The sequence below is a fragment of the Coloeus monedula genome, assembly GCF_965178545.1.
Source record: "Coloeus monedula genome assembly, chromosome: 6".
In the NCBI taxonomy this organism is placed as follows: Eukaryota; Metazoa; Chordata; class Aves; order Passeriformes; family Corvidae; genus Coloeus; species Coloeus monedula.
This window is the reverse complement of record NC_138786.1, coordinates 27558208-27576711: the sequence shown is the minus strand read 5'-3', so window position 1 is coordinate 27576711 and position 18504 is coordinate 27558208. Positions and strand designations below refer to the sequence as shown.

Genomic DNA, 18504 nt, shown 5'->3' with positions numbered 1-18504 from the left:
ACATTCTCCTGAGTTTCAGAAAGAAATCTGCATGATTTGTTTTGGTTTGGGTTTTACTTTTGATTCTTCTCTAGAGAAGAATCAAGACCTGTCTGTAAACGAGCACAGTAGACTTTGGAAAGTACAGACTTGTCTCAGCCTGTGGTTCCTCTCTACCACATGGTAGAGAGATCAAACAATCAAACAAAATAATGATTAGACTTGTGCTTTATTTATGTTGGGTTTCACTGCCAGTGAACTTTTTTTCATGCATATACATGTATATGAAGTAAATTGAAGATCAGGAAAGATGAGGTTTATTGAGAAGTTTTTAAATGCATGAATCTGGGACAGTAGTACAAATTCCTTCCAAATTTGCTATACTACTAGAAGTTGTATGTGAAGTAAAGACAAATGAGCTATGGATATTTAATTTATTTCAAATCTAGTGCAGCAGGAAAATACATAATAAATGTGGACAATTTCAAAGAACATGAAAACTACACTTTCCTATAATGTCAGCAAGAAATTTTGCTAGAAATAACCCGCCAAGCTAAACATAAAAGAAAATCTGAGACTTCACATGAAAAATACACATTTTCTATACTTCTGAATTTAGAAGTTTTATTACACCAGCAGTATGTAGTTTTTGAAAATCTCTTGGAAACTACTGTTTCAAGCCATATTGTGAGTCAGGATCAGCTCTTCCAGTGCAGGTATAACTATCTAATCCAGGGCTCTACTTTTCAGTGAACGTTCATGGTATTTGGAGGATCCAGCTCAATATCCACATCCTGTTAATTTCAGTGGTTTTCATAGTATTTCTTGTTATTATAAGATGGGATGCTGTGAGAATTAAAACATCAAGAACGGGGAGAGAGATTTTGTGGTCAGAAGGCAAGCTAAGTGCTTTACATGGATATCCATGGGTAATTCATGGGTAATCACACGACTTTGTCAGTCCCTGCCTGTCTAAAAGCAACATAGGATATAGCACAAGGTAATTTGTTGAAACTGTTTCTTTTTGAGTTGAAGACCAAAGTAATTATTTGTTTTAGGAAATATTTTAATAAGACAAATAGTATGTAAACCTGTTTCATTATAACAAAGATCCTAATCTAAAATAAAAAGATACAATGCTTCAGTCAGTATCAGTTGCCCTTAATCACTTCAGATTTAAATAAAACAAAGCAGCTTGTCTGTGCTGAAGTAACATGTATTGGCAAACACAGAGCTATGAATAATGTATCATAGCCAAAACCGAAAATTAATTCAAAATGAAATATGAACTTCTAAAAGGCTGAAAAATCCTCTTCCCTCTTGCTATAATGATCTCTCATCCTTTAATGATTCCTTTATGCCTTGTCTTCCTCTATCCTTTGTTGTCTTTAGTCTCCCATGCTCACCTCAGATGACCTCAGCCCCCTTAGGCGTGCTGTGTCCTTACCCCGGCTGCTCTTCCAGGCCCTCACACCTTCATCCAATTTGCAGCCTGGGTTCAAACCTCTAGTGTGCTGAAATGGCTGTTTACTTGTTGGTGCTCATCAAGGGCTCCCCTCTTTGTGATCTCCATTGCCGAGTCATCTGGTCCCTCTTGGCATTTCCTCTCCTCTGTCCCAGCTCTAACTCCCTCCCAGGCTTCCCTGGTTATCATTATGACAACCCCATTTGTGTGACACATGTGTTTGCTACTTCTCCCAGCTGCCCATCTTACAGCTGAGGTTTCAGGCAGCTTCAAGAGCTGCAAATGAAGTTCCTACCCCTGCCATCTGAGATTTTGATGACACCAGAGTTCAAGAAGCCTGCCTCTCTCTTCCCATCCCCGCCTTTAACTATGCTTCCCTTGATGTTTTCTTGTTTTCTGGTTTAAAAGTGGGAAGCCCTATTTACTTTCAGTGGGCCACTGAGGCGTTCTCTGCTGCACCTGCCAGGGTGTTTGTCCCACCTCCCAGCAGAACACTTGCAGAAGATCCTTGTCATCTGTTCTTGAAGGCCAGCAGGGAAGTTTTGTGTGGCTTGGTCTGCGGGCATTGTTTCTTTCTGGTTCAGCTTTTAATGGGGTACATTTCCCTATGCTCTGACTCTGGGCTGTACTGAAGCATTACAAGAATGTAGGTAACAGCTGCAGATGTGGGCATTTGAAAGTGCTTTTTGGTTTTGCAGGTTGGGAGTGTCCCTTTTTGCAGGAAAGAGGAGTGACTTCATGGAATTATCCCTTCAAGGAAGGAAACTAACTAGAGGGGAGAGAAGCACTGCAAAAATCTAGGTCCATGCTGTATCATGGTGTTAGCACCAGCAGGAGTTAACCTGATTTTTCCTAAATATTTTATGAGATAGAGCTCTTGGTAGATGTGGTAATAGGAGCTACAAACACTAACATGCTGACCTCCTTAGTTGTAATTAATGTGTTTTGCATCTTTTCTGTGTCTGCCTTTTCCTTCTTACCTATTCATTATCTATAGTAAGTGAAGGGATTAGCATGCAATTGCACCTGTGCCCCAGCCCTTCCGATTATCACAAAGGTGCATGAAGAACTGGGCAGCTCCCTGAGGTGACTCAGACCACATGAAACTAAGGAAAGCAGCAATGGGATTCTTTAACTCCTCACAAGGTGTATGAGAACTCGAACAGTCCTACTGGGTGAGTGCCACTGAAGAAACAGGAGCTAATGGCATGGTTGGCAGCAGCATTTTGTGCTGCTCTGTAGCGCAAAGAGTGATCAAATGAGATTATTGCAAACATTCTGAGGGAAGTGAGCTAGTCATCCCTGAGACTACAGGTTGCACCATGTGACTGATGGGAAATGTGTTTGCCACAGCAGATACAGGAGAATGTGAGTGGTAGAACAGGGCTCCTGTCTTAGAAACACTGTGCTAAAACCTGCTCACATGTAAAGCTCTGCTGTGTATGTGCAACATCCACTGCCTTACTAGAGTGATAATACCACAGAGGAGGCCATTAGGGCCTTATTTCCTCATACCTTAGTCAATAGTTAAAACAGCTGAGAGTTCTGTGTCATTCATGCCACTGAAGCTTTGTACCTTCGAGTTCCTCCTGGAAGTCTCTCCCTTGTAGGGCTCCCACTGAAGCCCAGCACTCCTGCAGTGTTCATAAAGTACTTCTCTAGCACTCCTCCCACACCTCCAGCTCATGATATCAAAACTCTGGGATATGATGTCATGTCTCCTGTTTTTTCCTCCTTGGGTCCTGAGGTCTCCTTTGCACTCCCTCCAACCCACTATTGCTTATCCCCTTTTCTCCATGCAGCTGGATGTCTCGTCCAGATGTCATAGATTGATCCCAGCTGCCCTAGTGCTTGTAGTATTCATGCTTGTTCCAAATATGACCAAACCTCCATCATTCAAACCTGAAGCTTCTGGAGGCACAGTTACAGTACAGAGGTGATGTGAGACAAAGGGGAAAGATTAAGAATAATTAAGACAGATTAAGATGGTATAAAACGCAAGGAGGGAGAAACAATCTTCTTTTTTTCTGCCCTTAAATACTGGGAAAAGATGGTTCCTTGGCCCCTAGCAGTCTAACTTCCTGCCAACTACTGCTTATTGCAGCCTTCTCTCTCTCAGCTAATAATCTGTATATTAGTTTGCTCCCTTCCTGTTTCCTTTATTCTGCTGAGAAAATGGAGCCTCCTTAGAGACTGATAACTATCAGGTAAGGAGCTGCAAGTTTCTACATATATTAATATGTACTCTTAAATCTTAAGCAAGTTGTTTCTTCAATTTTGCAATTTCTGCTATTCAGCTGGATGACAGTCTTAAAAGCAAGTCATGCTCCAAATTTCTCCTTGAGCTGCATTTCTTTTAACTTAATATCTACTTTGTAAATACAGGCTATAACTTGGTTTTGACATTTAATAGATGATATGATAGCCTAGAATTTGTTGAAGATTAAATGCTTTGGTCCCACATACAGAAAATAATTCAGAAAATCCTTCACAGATGCTTAACAAACACTTTTTCTGGTCATTCTTAATCTCTAGTCCATAATCTCTGCTGGTGCAGGAGTTGATGGCCTGTAACCCACAGCTGGATTTGGGCACAAGGAGGAAGGACTGTGGTGGTCATATTGCACTTGTGCTGGTTTTCAGCTCATGAGGATATGATAAACTTGCATGTAGTCTGCAGAAATATGGAGAATGAACAGTGATGCAAAAAACTTTGGGAACTGCTCTTGTAGAACTGTAGTCCTGGGAAATTTTCTCCAAGTACAGAACAACATCTCATAGTGAGAGATCTCCAGGCACAGAGGACTTTCTCACTCTACAGATAACCACTGAGGGCTGTACATTTGCAACATGCATAAAATCTGAGAGAGATAAAACAAGAGTATAAATTTACACTTCAATTAGGCAGCTCTAAGAGTGGTATGGTAAGTTCTGGGCTTTATCCAGTGCATCAGTAACTGTAACATGAAAGAAATGTATACAGGTATTGAACTGAGTGCAAAGTTGTACAAAGTCATTAATGATGGTAGCCTCTCTACTGGGACAGGAATACCTCTCAGTATCAGAGGTTTGTTCTAGTTATATGCTAGATGCATACAAATGCTGATGCATCTATACAATGGATATAAAGTGCCATACTTTTCTCAGTATGATCTTAACAAGAATACATTCTAGTACTTTTAAACTTTTTGGTTTAAAATTTGTTTCTCAGAAGATTCATGCTTACTTGTTTCAGGGGTAAGGTAACCAACAGCAGTAATGACCGTCTCCTGTGAGTTTTCCCTCCTGCTCCACATCTCCTTCCTTCACTAACTGCACAAGTGATGGCCAAAGACACCACTCCTCTCCTGCAGGAAGAGGACATAGCTGAGCCAGAACTCCCATCTGACTTTGCTCTCCAGTGCCGTTTTTTTTGTATAGAAGTATTTATATGTCTGAGAGTAGTGAGGTGGTTGCAGCCAGTCCTGGTTGTGCTTCCACCTTCTTAGAATAATCTCAGGCTCACTTTGCCTGGCCTGTTCAAGGCTAGGCAAGCATATATTTTTGCAAGGCATTTAGTGGTACACTGGTTTTCAATGGTTTTGGTCCAGTCCAGGACTGGGATTAAAAGGAATCACAAAGCTACATTTGAACTTGTTGAAAATTTTAAGTTTGTAATGTAGCTCCATTTCTCCACAGCTTGTCTCTGCAGTCAGATGTAATACAGGTACCTCTGCCAAGTGAGTGATGCTTCTGCAAACCACGTTGTAAGATGAGTAAGAAACCTAAGCAGTAGAGGAAGCACAAGGTTGTGCTGGTTTTGGCACATTCTGTGTGATAAGCAGATAAGACTGTGATACCACTACACTAAAGGAGTAGTGTGCAATTTGCTGCTAGGGCAACTACATTTACATCTTTGAAACAGCTGGGTTATTTTCCTTCACCTATCCTTAAATGACTGAAACACGTAATGTAAAGAAAATATTTCCACTTGAAGCATCTGCTTTTCATTGTCCAAGTTGAAACCATCCAGCATCGTACATTGAGATTTTAAATGAGATAGCACTAGGTCAGTTGTTAATGAGAACCTTGCAGTTTTCTTTCTTTATGGTGTTCCCTGTGGAGTGACTCAGATGGGAGCAGAGCACCTTGATTTAGCTGAAGGCTGTACAGATCATTATAGATAGCCAAGTGTGCCTGTAATGGGGAATTCACTCTGCAGACATGGAAGTCTGTACACAGAATTAATCTTTCTTCTCCACAGGCTTCCTTGAGGACAGAGAATCACAGCTTTCTTCAGGTTCACCAACTTTAGAGGGATTTCTTTCACTCATCATCAGTTATGCTAATGGTTCTCTGAACTAACCAGCCTTGGGAAAGTTGTTCTGCTCTAATGACAAGTACCCTGGTATTTTTAGTATCCAATGGCAGGTCTTCCAAGGTCAACCAGGTCTTCTGTTCTGACCAGATTAAAAAAAAAAAAAAGAAAAAGAATGATGCTTGTTGTCTAAATTAAGCTGCAAAAGGAGTTCTCCAGGATGTAGCTCAGAGTGTCCATGACCTGAGGCCAAAAGATGCTCCTGTACTTCCAGTGTGGGCAGAGCTACTTTTCATGCTGGGAATGTAGATGCTATGACACAGCCTACTGTTACTGGAGCTTCTAGTTTGTTATTCATTTGTTTTTCTGTGTTTGAAGATGGTAATTTTCACTGGGTAAGCCTGAAGATGTTCATCTGCTCTTTTGTTCATGTTCTTTGGTTGAACAAATCTCTGTAAAATAAAAGTGATAAAACTTAACCACTGGATACTGTATTCCATTCATCTTGACAGGAGTTTCCCACAGCTGCCATTTAAAGTTCAACTGCCTTTCTCTGGAAAACATATAAAAGCATAACTCTTATCTGCTTTGCACAGCTATTACATATTTTCTTGTGCCTTTTTTGCCATATTTAAGGTACTGCTGGGTGCAGCAGTAATCCTGGGTCATGCCTCGAGCCATAGGCCCTGACTTCAAGACCTCTGTTACCCTCTGCAAGCATCCACCTCCTTCTTCCCCCCTGTCTTATCACACTCAATCCAGTGCTGCTGCTCCCAGCACATTGATCACCTCTTACATCTCACCTTTGCAAAATGAAGCCCCGGCCCTGTACCCACACCTTGGCCTCTCTCCCCTGGGAAGAAGGAACGGGAGCAGCCCAGGAGGAGCTGGCAGCTGCATGTCCATGCAGTGATCTGTCAGGCGATGGGGGTGGCCCTCTCCAGGGGTTACTCCATGGCACAGGGCACTGCCCCTTTGCAGGCACTGAGCTCAGGTTGCCCCACCTGTGAGGAGGCTTTCACCAAAGTGCACGGGGCTGTGCCAGCACACAGGAAAGTCACTGCCAGTTATTTACATGCACAGGCCTTTTTCAGGGTCCAGTTTCCCACACAGGAGATGTCCCTGCTCAGGGCAGGGAAGAAGTGGGTTTGAAGGAGCAGGCCTCAGTGGCAGCGCCCTCCATGCTAGGACTCTGCGCACACAGAAAAGGGTGGCAGCAGTGCAGGACCTGTGGGGCAGGTGCAGGCTGGGAGAGGTTCCCAGCCAGAGGAAGGCACCACATTCCTTTTGGCTGTTGTGCTTGTGCTGTAAGGTCTTCCCTGGAGCAGTCTATCCTTGGTGCTCCACTGTCTTTGGCAGTGGGAGGGGAGTCCTTCACTTAGAGAGATGAGATGGGTGGGGCCTCAAGTCATTCTATAAAATAACAAGTCATTGACTCCCACAGGAGTACATCCTGCAAACATGTCTTGGGAAGTGCTGCCAGTGGAAGTACCAGGAGCAGATACTGAAAATGTGTCTCTAGAACCGCTGCCTACAGAGGTGCCACAAGTAGATCCTGAAAATATATCTCTCGAATTGCTGCCCGTGGAGATGCCAGGAGTAGATCCTGAAAACATGTCTAAAGGATTCCTGCCCATGGAGGTGCCAAGAGTAGATCCTGAAAGCATGTCTAAAGGATTCCTGCCCATGGAGGAGCCAGGACTATATCCTGAAAACATGTCTAAAGGATTCCTGCCCATGGAGGTGCCAAGAGTAGATCCTGAAAGCATGTCTAAAGGATTCCTGCCCATGGAGGTGCCAAGAGTATATCCTGAAAGCATGTCTAAAGGATTCCTGCCCATGGAGGAGCCAGGAGTATATCCTGAAAACATGTCTAAAGGATTCCTGCCCATGGAGGGGCCAGGAGTATATCCTGAAAGCATGTCTAAAGGATTCCTGCCCATGGAGGTGCCAAGAGTATATCCTGAAAGCATGTCTAAAGGATTCCTGCCCATGGAGGTGCCAGAAACACTCTATTACACGAAATCAGGGAAGACCATGATGCCATCAGATGCACTAGAGGTAAGAAAACAGCGTTAAAGTTTCGCTTAAGGTCCTCTGCATTTGACAGAAAACAAAATCCTGCTTTGTGGGTGTGTTTGTATTCAAGCTAGCGTACAAATTTGCTGTCTGATGGAACTATACAGCAGTTCCTCTGCCTGAAGGAGTTTAAGGTGAAATTTTCACTACAAGGCTGTCAGTGGCAAAAGTCCTCCTGAATCCACTGGAGCCAAAGATCTCATCTTCATAGACAAAACAAGAGAAGTCAGAGTAGTATGGGGACAGAAAAAGATAAGAAAGGGGAAAAAATGAACAGGGAGGGAAACTTGCTCTGGGGGACTGAATTATCAGCCTTTTTTCTTCTGCAGTTAAATATTACTTTTATTAAAAACTTTGTATTTCTGTATAAATAGCAAGATTTTGACATGTATAATAATGTGTCAAACCCATTTTTTTTTGTTATAGAAAATGGGATAAGGACAGGATAGAGACCAGGAATGGAGAATTGAATTTCACCTACACATTCCCTTTTGGGTTCTGAATTTTTTCATTTTACTTTGCATTCTCTGTATTGTTTCAAGATTTGCATTTAGTTTTAACTGTTGTACATTATGCATTGTTCTGTGTGCTCCCTGACTGGATGAAGGTGCACCACTTCAGGAAGTGCTTTGGAAACAGAAACAGAATATTTTCAACATTTTCTTGGAGAAACTGTTCTTTAATGGTGCTCTACAAAGTGCTTCAAAAGGGGGCACCCTAAATTGTAGAAGTATTTTGGAACTTCTCTTTCCTGAAAAAGATTAAAACATTAGATCTAAAATTTTGCAACTGCAATGTTTCACATTCTATGTTCAAACTCACAGAAGATACTCTGGGGTATTTTAAACCAAGGTTTAATATTGCTAAGAGCAGGAGTAGATTGCCAAAAGAACACATTCAAAACAAAAAGCAAACCTTTTTCACAGAATAAATGCAGAGACACCTTCTGGGTATTTTACAGCTGTGATGGTCTTTCTTCACTGACTTATTGAAAGGGTACCCCTTGGGTACACATGGATTTTGTGCCAGCGTGCACATGTGGTGGTTTGTTCATTAATCTGAGTGCGATAACACAGCTGGGTGTAACCAACAACCCTTCTAATCGAGGTTTCATCAGAAATTGTTGCAAGTAGAAATTAATTATCTATTGTGATAATGCTGCTGCTGTTGTTTTAATGTTACCAATTATTCTTTCTTTCTTTCTTTCTTCAGGATGAAAACTCAGGCTTCGATCCCTTGGGAGATGGTGAACAGCAAAAACGGAGAGATGACAGTACTGTGCCAGACCAAGGTGATTTCAAGGTATTAAGAACAAGAGAATTTAGAACCAAAGAGTGCTAAGGGTTTTGTTTCTCTCAAAAGGGGAGAAGGCTCATGTAGATAAAGAATGATGGCAGCAGCTTGAGTGTTGCGAGGGAAATACCCCTAAGTCTATTGTTTGAATCATTTTATTCCTCTTAACGTTTATGATTTTCATAGAATCATAGAATGGTTTGGGTTGGAAGGCACCTTTAAAGGGTCATCTTGTTCCAAATTCCTGCAATGAGCAGGGACACCTTCAAGTAGACCAGGTGGCTCAGTTTCCCTAATTGCTTGTTTTATTTCTCTGTTGCATTTTATTTGGAGCAGGCTGAATATCTAGTATTTTAATCTCTCACTTACTTCTAAAAGAAATCCAGTGGTGAACTTTCTGTTCCACAATACTTTTTGTAACTGAAATGGCCAAAAGTGACAGTGAGGCATGCCCTGCTGCAATGGCTTCAGTAGCGTGATCTCCATCCTCGCAATTTATGAGGAAGTCCTGCATTATTGAACCCTGATACTTCACCAATTCTGTGCTCCATCAGGAGAGAAACTGTAGTGGGATTCGGTAAAAGGAGTGATGCTTATGACGCCATGATGATTTTTTTGCCTTTTCTTTTATACTCCTTTTTTACCTTTTTATAACTTCTGTATTCTTAGTGGATTTTTTGGCCTACATTCTTGGACTTGTTTGTCAAGCTAGGAGACTAAACATTTTAGAAGCTTCATAGTTAGGGATCAGAAAGTCCCAGACCCCAAGGTCCTCTCCAGAACACATTCTGTAAACTAAGATAGAGCCGTCCAGGGGAAGGTTCCTTGGGGAGGGGGGCTCATTCAAGCCTCTCATTGGGGAATTTTGGATAGATATGCTAATTAGTAACACCTATAGTGTTATACTCGATCTATCATGGGTGTGCATTGCAGTGTGCATTTCAGTGCATTCGACCTGGACATGTGCACCTAAAGATCCTTAAAATAAATACTGAGGTAAAACCCCTTTTCCCCTTCTACCCGTCTTTGATTCTTAAGACCAGGAAAAGGCATCACTTGAATGTGCTAGGGCTATTTCTTGTGCATGAGCATCAGTCAAAGATTTTTTTTTTGTTAGAAATTACTGGTTTGGGTGGGAGTTCTCATTCTGCTACTGTGCAGTGAGTCTGGGCATTATTTCCTATCTGTCAATAGAGAAGTTTAAGAGTGATTAATATAAAAATTTTGTCCCATGAAGTACCTGCTTCTGAGGCAGAGAGTTCTGTGAAAATTCGTGCTATAATCCATGCAGACAAATTCTATTGAGGCAAAATGAAGCTGAAAAAGAGCTTTATCTGAAAGCTGAAGTCATATTGGGAACAGGCAGACAGGTTAGCTTTGTGGTAAGCTGCTTACCAGGTAGTTCTGCTGCAATTTGGGTGCTCACAAATTTAAACAAATTTTTATTCGTAGTCACAATACTTTTTGTTTTTTCACATGCACTCTTCAAAGTTTAGCTACTGTGTTTTCCTTTCCCAGCATTAGGATAATTATTATTTAAAAAAAAATTAGTGGTTTTAAAAGATTATACTGTATTTTCACAGAATATATCCTATAATAAGTCTAGGGTCTTTGTGGCATTTCATCTTGCACATATTTAGGTTACAATGTCTAGTATCTACAGCCTGGGGAGATACTAAAATTCTGGGCCATGTCTAGGATGAAGAATTCTGTATGTAGGATGAAGAATTCTGTAGGTAGTAAAAGCAGGCTGAAAAAAAATTATTGATCCATTTTTTGGTATAATATCTGTTCCTTACAAGGAGTCAGGAACTTAAAAGCATGATGAGAGAAAGAAAAAAGATTTAAGCTCCTGGGTTATAATTACTTATGATAATTATACATATGAGAAGTAATTTCTTGTCTCCATTTCTTAATCACACACAGTGATGTGTTTGTTTTTCCTTTGTGTGCTCAGGATATAGACTTAGATCAAAGACATGTAAGGGTCATGAAGTTTCAAGGGGACAGGCATGACAGTAGTGGACCAAAAGAATCATCTGATATATTCACAACCTTCTTCTAGACCACTGTATTGCCCCTGTCTCACACTGAAGGATTATTTTTTACATTTTAAAATGCCAAAATTTATGACAATGCCTTGGTGATGGACTGAGTTGTTCTTGCGTGTGGTTACAGAGGCACTGTTTTTGTCTGTGTTCAGAATACCACACACTGTCCTAGGCACTTGCATGATCATTACTTGACTACATCAACAATCATATGTTCATGTGAAGGATGCAGATACATTTTTCTCTCCTCCTAAATGTTTCTCAAATATTAATTCTTCATCACCAAAACTACCAGAAGGCTTAAATATGGAGGTCTCTGCCTGCTCAGAGGGATTGTCTGTGAGAAAACTATGACAGCATTTGCCAGCAACTGCATATGTCTTTACACCAACATGCTGATTTTTATCTGCATTAAGAAATCTGTGTTATTTGGGCCTTGGCTGGTGCTTAGCCCCGTGCTAAAGCAACAGGCAGAGCCAGCTCTGGTGTTTCAAACATCAGTGTTTATACCAAAATATTTGAGGATTGCAGCAGGTCTCGTATAATAATGCATGTGAGGGAAGGGGAGGGGAACAATTGGATGCATAGTTCTAAATTCATCATGACCCATGTTTTAATAAGGCTAAGATGCATCACATATCAGGTCAAGTCATACCTCATTTCCCTGCCAGACATGGGCTTGTTCTTTCAGGGTTTCTGCAGGTGGGAGAGCTGCAGACCTTTAATGGAAGAGGTGCAGGCTAAGCTCTCACCCTTGTGCAAAGCAGGAGCTCTGGCTTCTGCTGGGTTTTGGAAGTTGGAAGCAGCTCTTGAGATCATGGAAAGAGTGGGGAGCTGCCACACGGTAGAGCAAGATAGGAGCAAGTTGTAACATCTGCTTCTGGTGCAGGTCGGGCTCAGTAATGTGAACAGGAGCTGAGGCAGGCAGGAGGGCTGGGTCCCCGCTGGCACCAGGCTCTTTGGCATGGGCTCCTTGACTGCCAAAAGGGCCAGAGCCTGCTGTCAGGAACAGCTCCAGCCCCAGGCTCAGCAGCAACTGGAAAGGCAGGAGTCAACAGTTCCTGAGCCACCCCCAGCCCCACGGTGCTTGCAGCAGCATGGCTCCAGCAGCAGCTCTGCTCACCTGCAGAAGCTGTTCTGAGCCCAGGCACCTCCTCTGCCACCCCGAGTGGTGGTATGGAGATGCCTAAAGTACAGACTGCTGGAATTACATGTTCCAGCACACCTCCCACTTCAAAAATGAACCTCATAAAATCAAATGAGGCCACTTCCCATCAGGTCAAAACTTTGAAATATGGTTTGTCTAATCCATATTTGACATCAAAAATGCAAAACATCTGTACCTGAGATAGAGATATGTGTCCTTGAGAATCAGTAGTCAGAAACAGAGATTTTCAGAGTGTGATGCATGTCCTGTGGTAATGTCTACCTTAGGATGAGAATCCAGAAATGTTCAATAGCTGTCAGATGTAAACACTAATTTTACAGCTATCTGGAATTAGGTGTAAAGAGTCTCAGCCCTCAGGTGGTTCATGCTCAGGTGGTTCTTTCTGTCATATTTGTTCTGCTTGGAGAGGGCAAAGCACTACAAAAGGGCACTGGGTTTTTTTTACAGATGGACTATCCTATTGCTCTGGATATAGTTTTGCATATGGAAATAATTTTGAACATGCAGTTGAACAGTTTAAGTTTTCAAATAGACCTATTTTTCAAAATCTGAAGAAGTCTGGTTGTCAAACATCTGCAAACACTAAAAGGTGAAGGTAATGTAAACAGTACTGGAAGGGCTATGCACGTAGCCTGAGTTATCAAACAAATAAAACATCTCTGCAGATTTATATAATAAGTAATAGAAATAATAAATAAATAATGCATGTATTTATTTATTAAATATAATTATACATCTCTGCATTTATGGGATCACTGTGCAGTGAGAGTATCCATGTTGCGTTGATCATAATTTGAAGTTTTGCTTTTTGGAAATGTCTATCAAGCACAGTATAATGTGCATAGTCTCATTTCTCAAAAGTTTTATGAGTCCCATGATGGATATATGTATGAGGAAGCAATTACCTGAAGGATACAATTCTTGTGACCTTGCATATACCTGTCATGCTCCTGTGGACACGGAAAAATTTCCCCTGCTGGAACCAGGGTTACTGTGGCTGTATCCCTGAAAGGGGCTTTTCCATCTGGATGTGGGCATTTTTAATTCATCGATATCCAACCAAGAATTCTGCTAATCCTGGTGAAAAGGTGGTCAGATTAGAAGAAGAAGATATGCTACTAATAAAACCCATGAAACACACAGCCTGTGAAAATCACCACTGTGGCAGCAGTGGTCACCAGCATCCCCAGCCCACGCACAGCCCCACAGCCCTTGGTTGATGTGCCCAGCCCCAATGCCTGGAGGAGGTGAAGGAAGGAAGCAATTAGAGCATCTTTTCCATCATGGAGCCTGATTTTATCAAGAATGAGGAAGCTTCAGAGAGGTGGCCAAGAGCAGCAGGTCTGGGCAGCCTGCCATGGGGGATCCCGGCACATCCCACAGCATCCCACGGCTGTAGCAGGCTGTGGCAGGGATTGGTGAGTGATGTTCACAGCCTGAAGCATCCTGACTGCAACTGTAAAAAACTCACACACAGTCTTCAAGGAGACCTGACTCTCAGACAGCTAGACTTTCACACACCACCAGCTCTAGATGCACCATCGGCAGGGAATGATTTGGTCCCTGGCCACCATCTAGTTAAATTAGCACCTAGAGATGAAGAAAGGAGTGCCCTGCAACATCCTGGGAGTGATTTCATCTCAGCAGAATGCTTCTCCAGGCCAGGAATGCAGGAGTACCTCAGACAAGGCAAGGAAGCTATCTTTGCCAGGAAAGGCTGCTGAGCTAGTAGATGACATAGAAACACAGAGGAATTACTGCGTGATTGCAGGAAAAACGTGGGGATAGAGAGGAAGTTTTTTTTTTTAATCACATAGATAACATACATTTTTTCAGGTTGGTCTGTAGAAATGGCTTTTTCAGCTACTGCAAAAATAAATTGACTGTCCTAAAGGTATTTTTGAATTTGTCTGATCTTCGCAGGATGGTGTCTGGAATAGTATGCAGTGCAGTTGCACTGAAATAGGTAATGGTACCAGCAACTGTGGCACATAGTTTTCTTTGCTTCTTCATCACAGTTTTGCACCCAGCATGACAAAGACCATCTACTCATGAGACCAGATGGAAGATATTCCGCATTTCATGTAGAAAAGCAGCAGCTGAGTATCTGGTTGGAGGACAGCTGCTTATTGATAATGATACAGTTTTCACACACACAAACTGAATATGATTTTCAGGATCTCTGCATTATTCTTCTGTTAGTTTATAACTGCTTTGGAATAAATACCAATCCAAAAAGAGCAACAGTCAAGTCTGAGAATGTGTTGACTGCTCCTAAAGGTTTAAGAGTAAATTCTCTCTGGATCGGTGTTGTTGGATGACTGGTCTCTGTTTTGGGAAGGCAGCTACAATATTCTGCTATCTGATGGAGCATCTATGCTAAACCAAGCACCTAACACTGAAAAAAAAAAAAAGCATTCATCCAGCACACATTTGACTACCACTGTGGAATTGTGTGACTGGGGTAGTCTACAGTAAGTGAAGGGGTGAATGTTCATACTATTGATATCACAAGCTGGAGAGATGTAGCTAGCAATTGTCCATGCTGGAAGAGTCTGTTAGATGAAGAAGCCTGAAGGCTGAAGAAAGAAAGAAAGCTAGTGAGAGAAAAGCAAATAATAAAAAAAGGTAAAGAAGTAGAGTCTGTTGCTGCCTGTTCTGAGCTTCCCCTCCCCCTCCCAAAGACACGTGCTCCTGCCATGTGCTCCGAGCTCCTTTGTTCCAAGCGCGGGCAAAACCAAATGTAACTCAAACTCTTCAGCAGTGTCTGATTGGCCGCTCACCCCGGGTCCGCCCCCAGTCCTCCCCTTTCCCCTTCTCCAAATAAAAGAGATCATGGAGGGAGGCCCCGCCCTCTCTTGGCTCAGCTGTCTTTCTGTGAACATCTCTGTCTCATTTGAAAGCTTCTAACTGCAGGGAATTGAGTGAGCAGGGAGCTATATTTCTCCCTCTTTGCTTCTGCTGATGGTATTTGCTTTGCAGCTGATACAGGTACCGATTTTAGAGCTACTAAAGTGCTGGATTGCCCGTGCTACCTCTCTAGGCTGCTCGAGGCTTTCTAAGGCATTAAAGTACTAGCCTAGCCGGTATAAAGCTGAAAAGATACCTTCCACGAGAGTCACCCTCTGGTTTCATGGACTCTTGCCTCATTAAGCAGTCCAGCCATTTTAGAGCCACTTGTGATGTGACAGGATGCATTATATAGCTAAACTAGTGGGGTAATTTACAGCAGTGCTTCTTGAAGTGGATGCATGCCACACATACCTACATCTGAATATGAGCATGACTTTAAAGAGGGCTGGGATAGACCTGCAAAGGCACAAATGTTCCAGGAATGCAGACAGCCTGCATCACCAGAGTATTCATGACGGAGAAATTTCTGTTTCCCAATTCTTACTCCTCAGCTGGGAGAAAGTGGGGATCATTCAGATGACAGAGGAATCCCTTACTTACACCAACATTGTGACTGCAAGTATCATATCATGTTGTTCTTTTTTATGGGAAGCACAATAAAATCAGAAGAAGAGACTATGAGGTCTGTTCTACATTAGATGGAGCTGCTGTTTGGAAAATCCCAGTAAAACTTCATTTCCCTGGGACTTCAGAGAAACTAGCATTGTACACCCTGCTCATGCACTGGCATCTCAGAGTGCTATACCAGATGCAGCTGTGTTACACAGGAGCACAAGTTAGGAAGCACCAAACTCAAGACAAGCTGAGAAATTGACAATTTGCTGTGGCAGAAACCTCTCCATATATGGAATATCATACATAGCAGCAGCCCTTTTTTTTTGTTAAAGATCTCAGGTGTTAAGTAAACAGAATAGCAGAACCTCTGTCTTTTGTTTTATACATGCATGACTGCTATTTTCTTTGTCTCTATAACTAGACCCTAGTACCTCATGTTACAGTTGTCACAGTTGCTATTTAAATACATTTCTTTTGTTTAAGATATTGCTGGAATTAATTAAAATAGCATATCCTCCTGGGAGCAGAAGAACTAGCAAGGCCTGATCACCAGGTGAATTCTACTCTCCCTATTGTCTTTGCTACCGCCACTGGCAGGTACCAGGGCTGCCAGGACAACTGATGCCTGGCTCCTGCCTTTTCCTTGGGTAACTGGCTGGTGGCATCTGCATCTCTAGTGCAAGCACAGGTCCTGATTTCTGTAGCTTCTGTTAAGCCACTGATTTTTGGGGGTTTTTTTTGGGTTATTTTTGGGGGGGTTGGGTTTGGTTTTTTGGTAAAATTTCAGTAAATCCTTTTGTGAATGCTGCATCTCTGAGAATTGATTTCCCCATGCCAGACAGGGAAAATCTGGCTAACATGTTAGAAAGTCATTGCATGGGAACCAAGAAGGAGGTGATCAGATGGCAGAAACCATCTAATACTCCTTAAAAAATCCCAACCCACCTTTTCTCCTATCTAAGAATCTCAAATTGCTTTGCAAATAATGAATTCATTGGTTCTCACTCAAGCAATGCCACTTTTCAGAGGAAGTGTTGCTGGCGATGATCCAGGAGCTGGCAGCACCTTGTGCAATCTCTGGAGACAAATGCGTTTGAGAATTTCCCCCATGTTTATGCAGATCCTAAGGAACAATGAGTTTCTGCCTTCTAGGGCATATGCTGAGGTGCCTAAGCTCATTCCTAACATGTGAGTGTGGTGATCCACCTTTGCTAATTACCCAGCTGAGAAGAAGGGTAAATTAACAGGGTGTAGAACTGTATTAACATGGTTATACTGTTTCTAAACTCTGAACCACTGTCTTTGCACAGGGTAGCTCTGAGGACATATCCTTCCATCAATTGTTTGCAATTTTTGTGGCTTCTGTAAGGTTTTTTCTATTTTTAGAACAATTGAAATAGAAGGTAAATAGATTTCATAGGTTGAATTTCATGAAAAAGCACTAAAAAAAGAAAAAAGCCGTAGAATTCTCGAGATACATGTAAGAGTGGTGGAAACAGCACTGATTTTTAAGAACTCTGTAAAAAGATTTTAACATAACATGATATGTTAGAGGAGAGAATAGAGTATTCTAATCACATGTTGGAAAAGTAATTTGTTGTGATGAAAGAGGCATAATTATCATTCCATCTGTAAACAAGGCCCTTTTCCTCTGTTCTCTTGAGGAAAAAAAATTGGTTTAAGTTCTTCCAGCTTCTCTACTGTCTTAACATCTATTTCATCTACTTGTTTATAATTGTTATAGGAAGTCTCTGAAGTGCTATAGAAATAGAAGGATGCTCCTAAATGAGAGGAAACCTGTTGATAAAAATAGTTATCAAAAAGAATGATTTGTGGGGCTCTGCAGTAACCACTTATGCAGGTGGAAATGTTTCTAGGAGTGTGAGGAAATAACCATGTGTCACAGCCACAGGAAATGCTGATTTATTTATTGGCTTGGTCAAAATAGTCTTTTGCAGATAGCTCTGAGCCAGAGACAGGTTTATGCAATGAGCCAGCAGGAAATCATCTTCCTTAGATGAAGGAACTCACATTTATCTTCTAATAATAAATAGGAAGAGGTCCCTGCAGCCACAAAACCTGGAGAGACTTGTTTTATAGAAGACTAAGGCTGAGATATTCAAAGGGCAAAAAGGAAGTTACGCACTTTCAATCTTCAGGGTTTTTTTGGAGGAAGGTAGTATGCTTTATTTTTCTCCAACCCATACCTAACTCTTTAGATCCTAAATCCTCTGGAAACAATTTTCAGCCATTGGCTTATCTCATAGTTGTGATTTACAAAAGCTCACATTACTGTTACTCTTTTCCCCGTACAGTTGTAATTGAAGGAAATCTATGTTTTTGAAGCAGAAGGCAAAAGCACCTCTTAAAGTGGCACTTCAGGTTTATCCCATGGGGGTCCACAACAACTGATACTCTCTACAGCACTTTTTTCAATGCTATGGGACCTCATGGGTGGTTACTAAGAAGATTGACTGTAACTTTGACTAAGACTGATGGCATTTTGACAACTTCATCATGGTGCTCACCAGTGCATTTACTCTGTTCAAGAGACTTATTGTAGTTATGTTTTAGACTAGACTCAGCAGTTTCAGAGCAAGAGGTTTTGCAAGCATCTCACAGGCTGTGTAACTTGTCAGGAATTTATCCCTGTTTTTTCTGCTCTGATGAGCAATCTGGAGTCTCAGAGTAACAAAGCAAAAAG

General features: G+C 41.8%; 1 protein-coding gene across 1 annotated transcript in view; it reads left to right on the top strand.

The window, feature by feature from the left end:
• Positions 1-7202: 7202 nt before the first annotated feature.
• Positions 7203-18504, top strand: part of LOC309574104 (cytosolic phospholipase A2 epsilon-like) — a gene marked incomplete at both ends in the record, with an annotated part of 34103 nt that continues 22801 nt past the window's right edge. Inside the window, 2 exons of the mRNA XM_082283455.1 lie at positions 7203-7802; positions 9033-9122. Coding sequence (XP_082139581.1) covers positions 7203-7802; positions 9033-9122 — 690 coding nt within the window. The remainder of the gene's footprint in view (positions 7803-9032; positions 9123-18504) is intronic.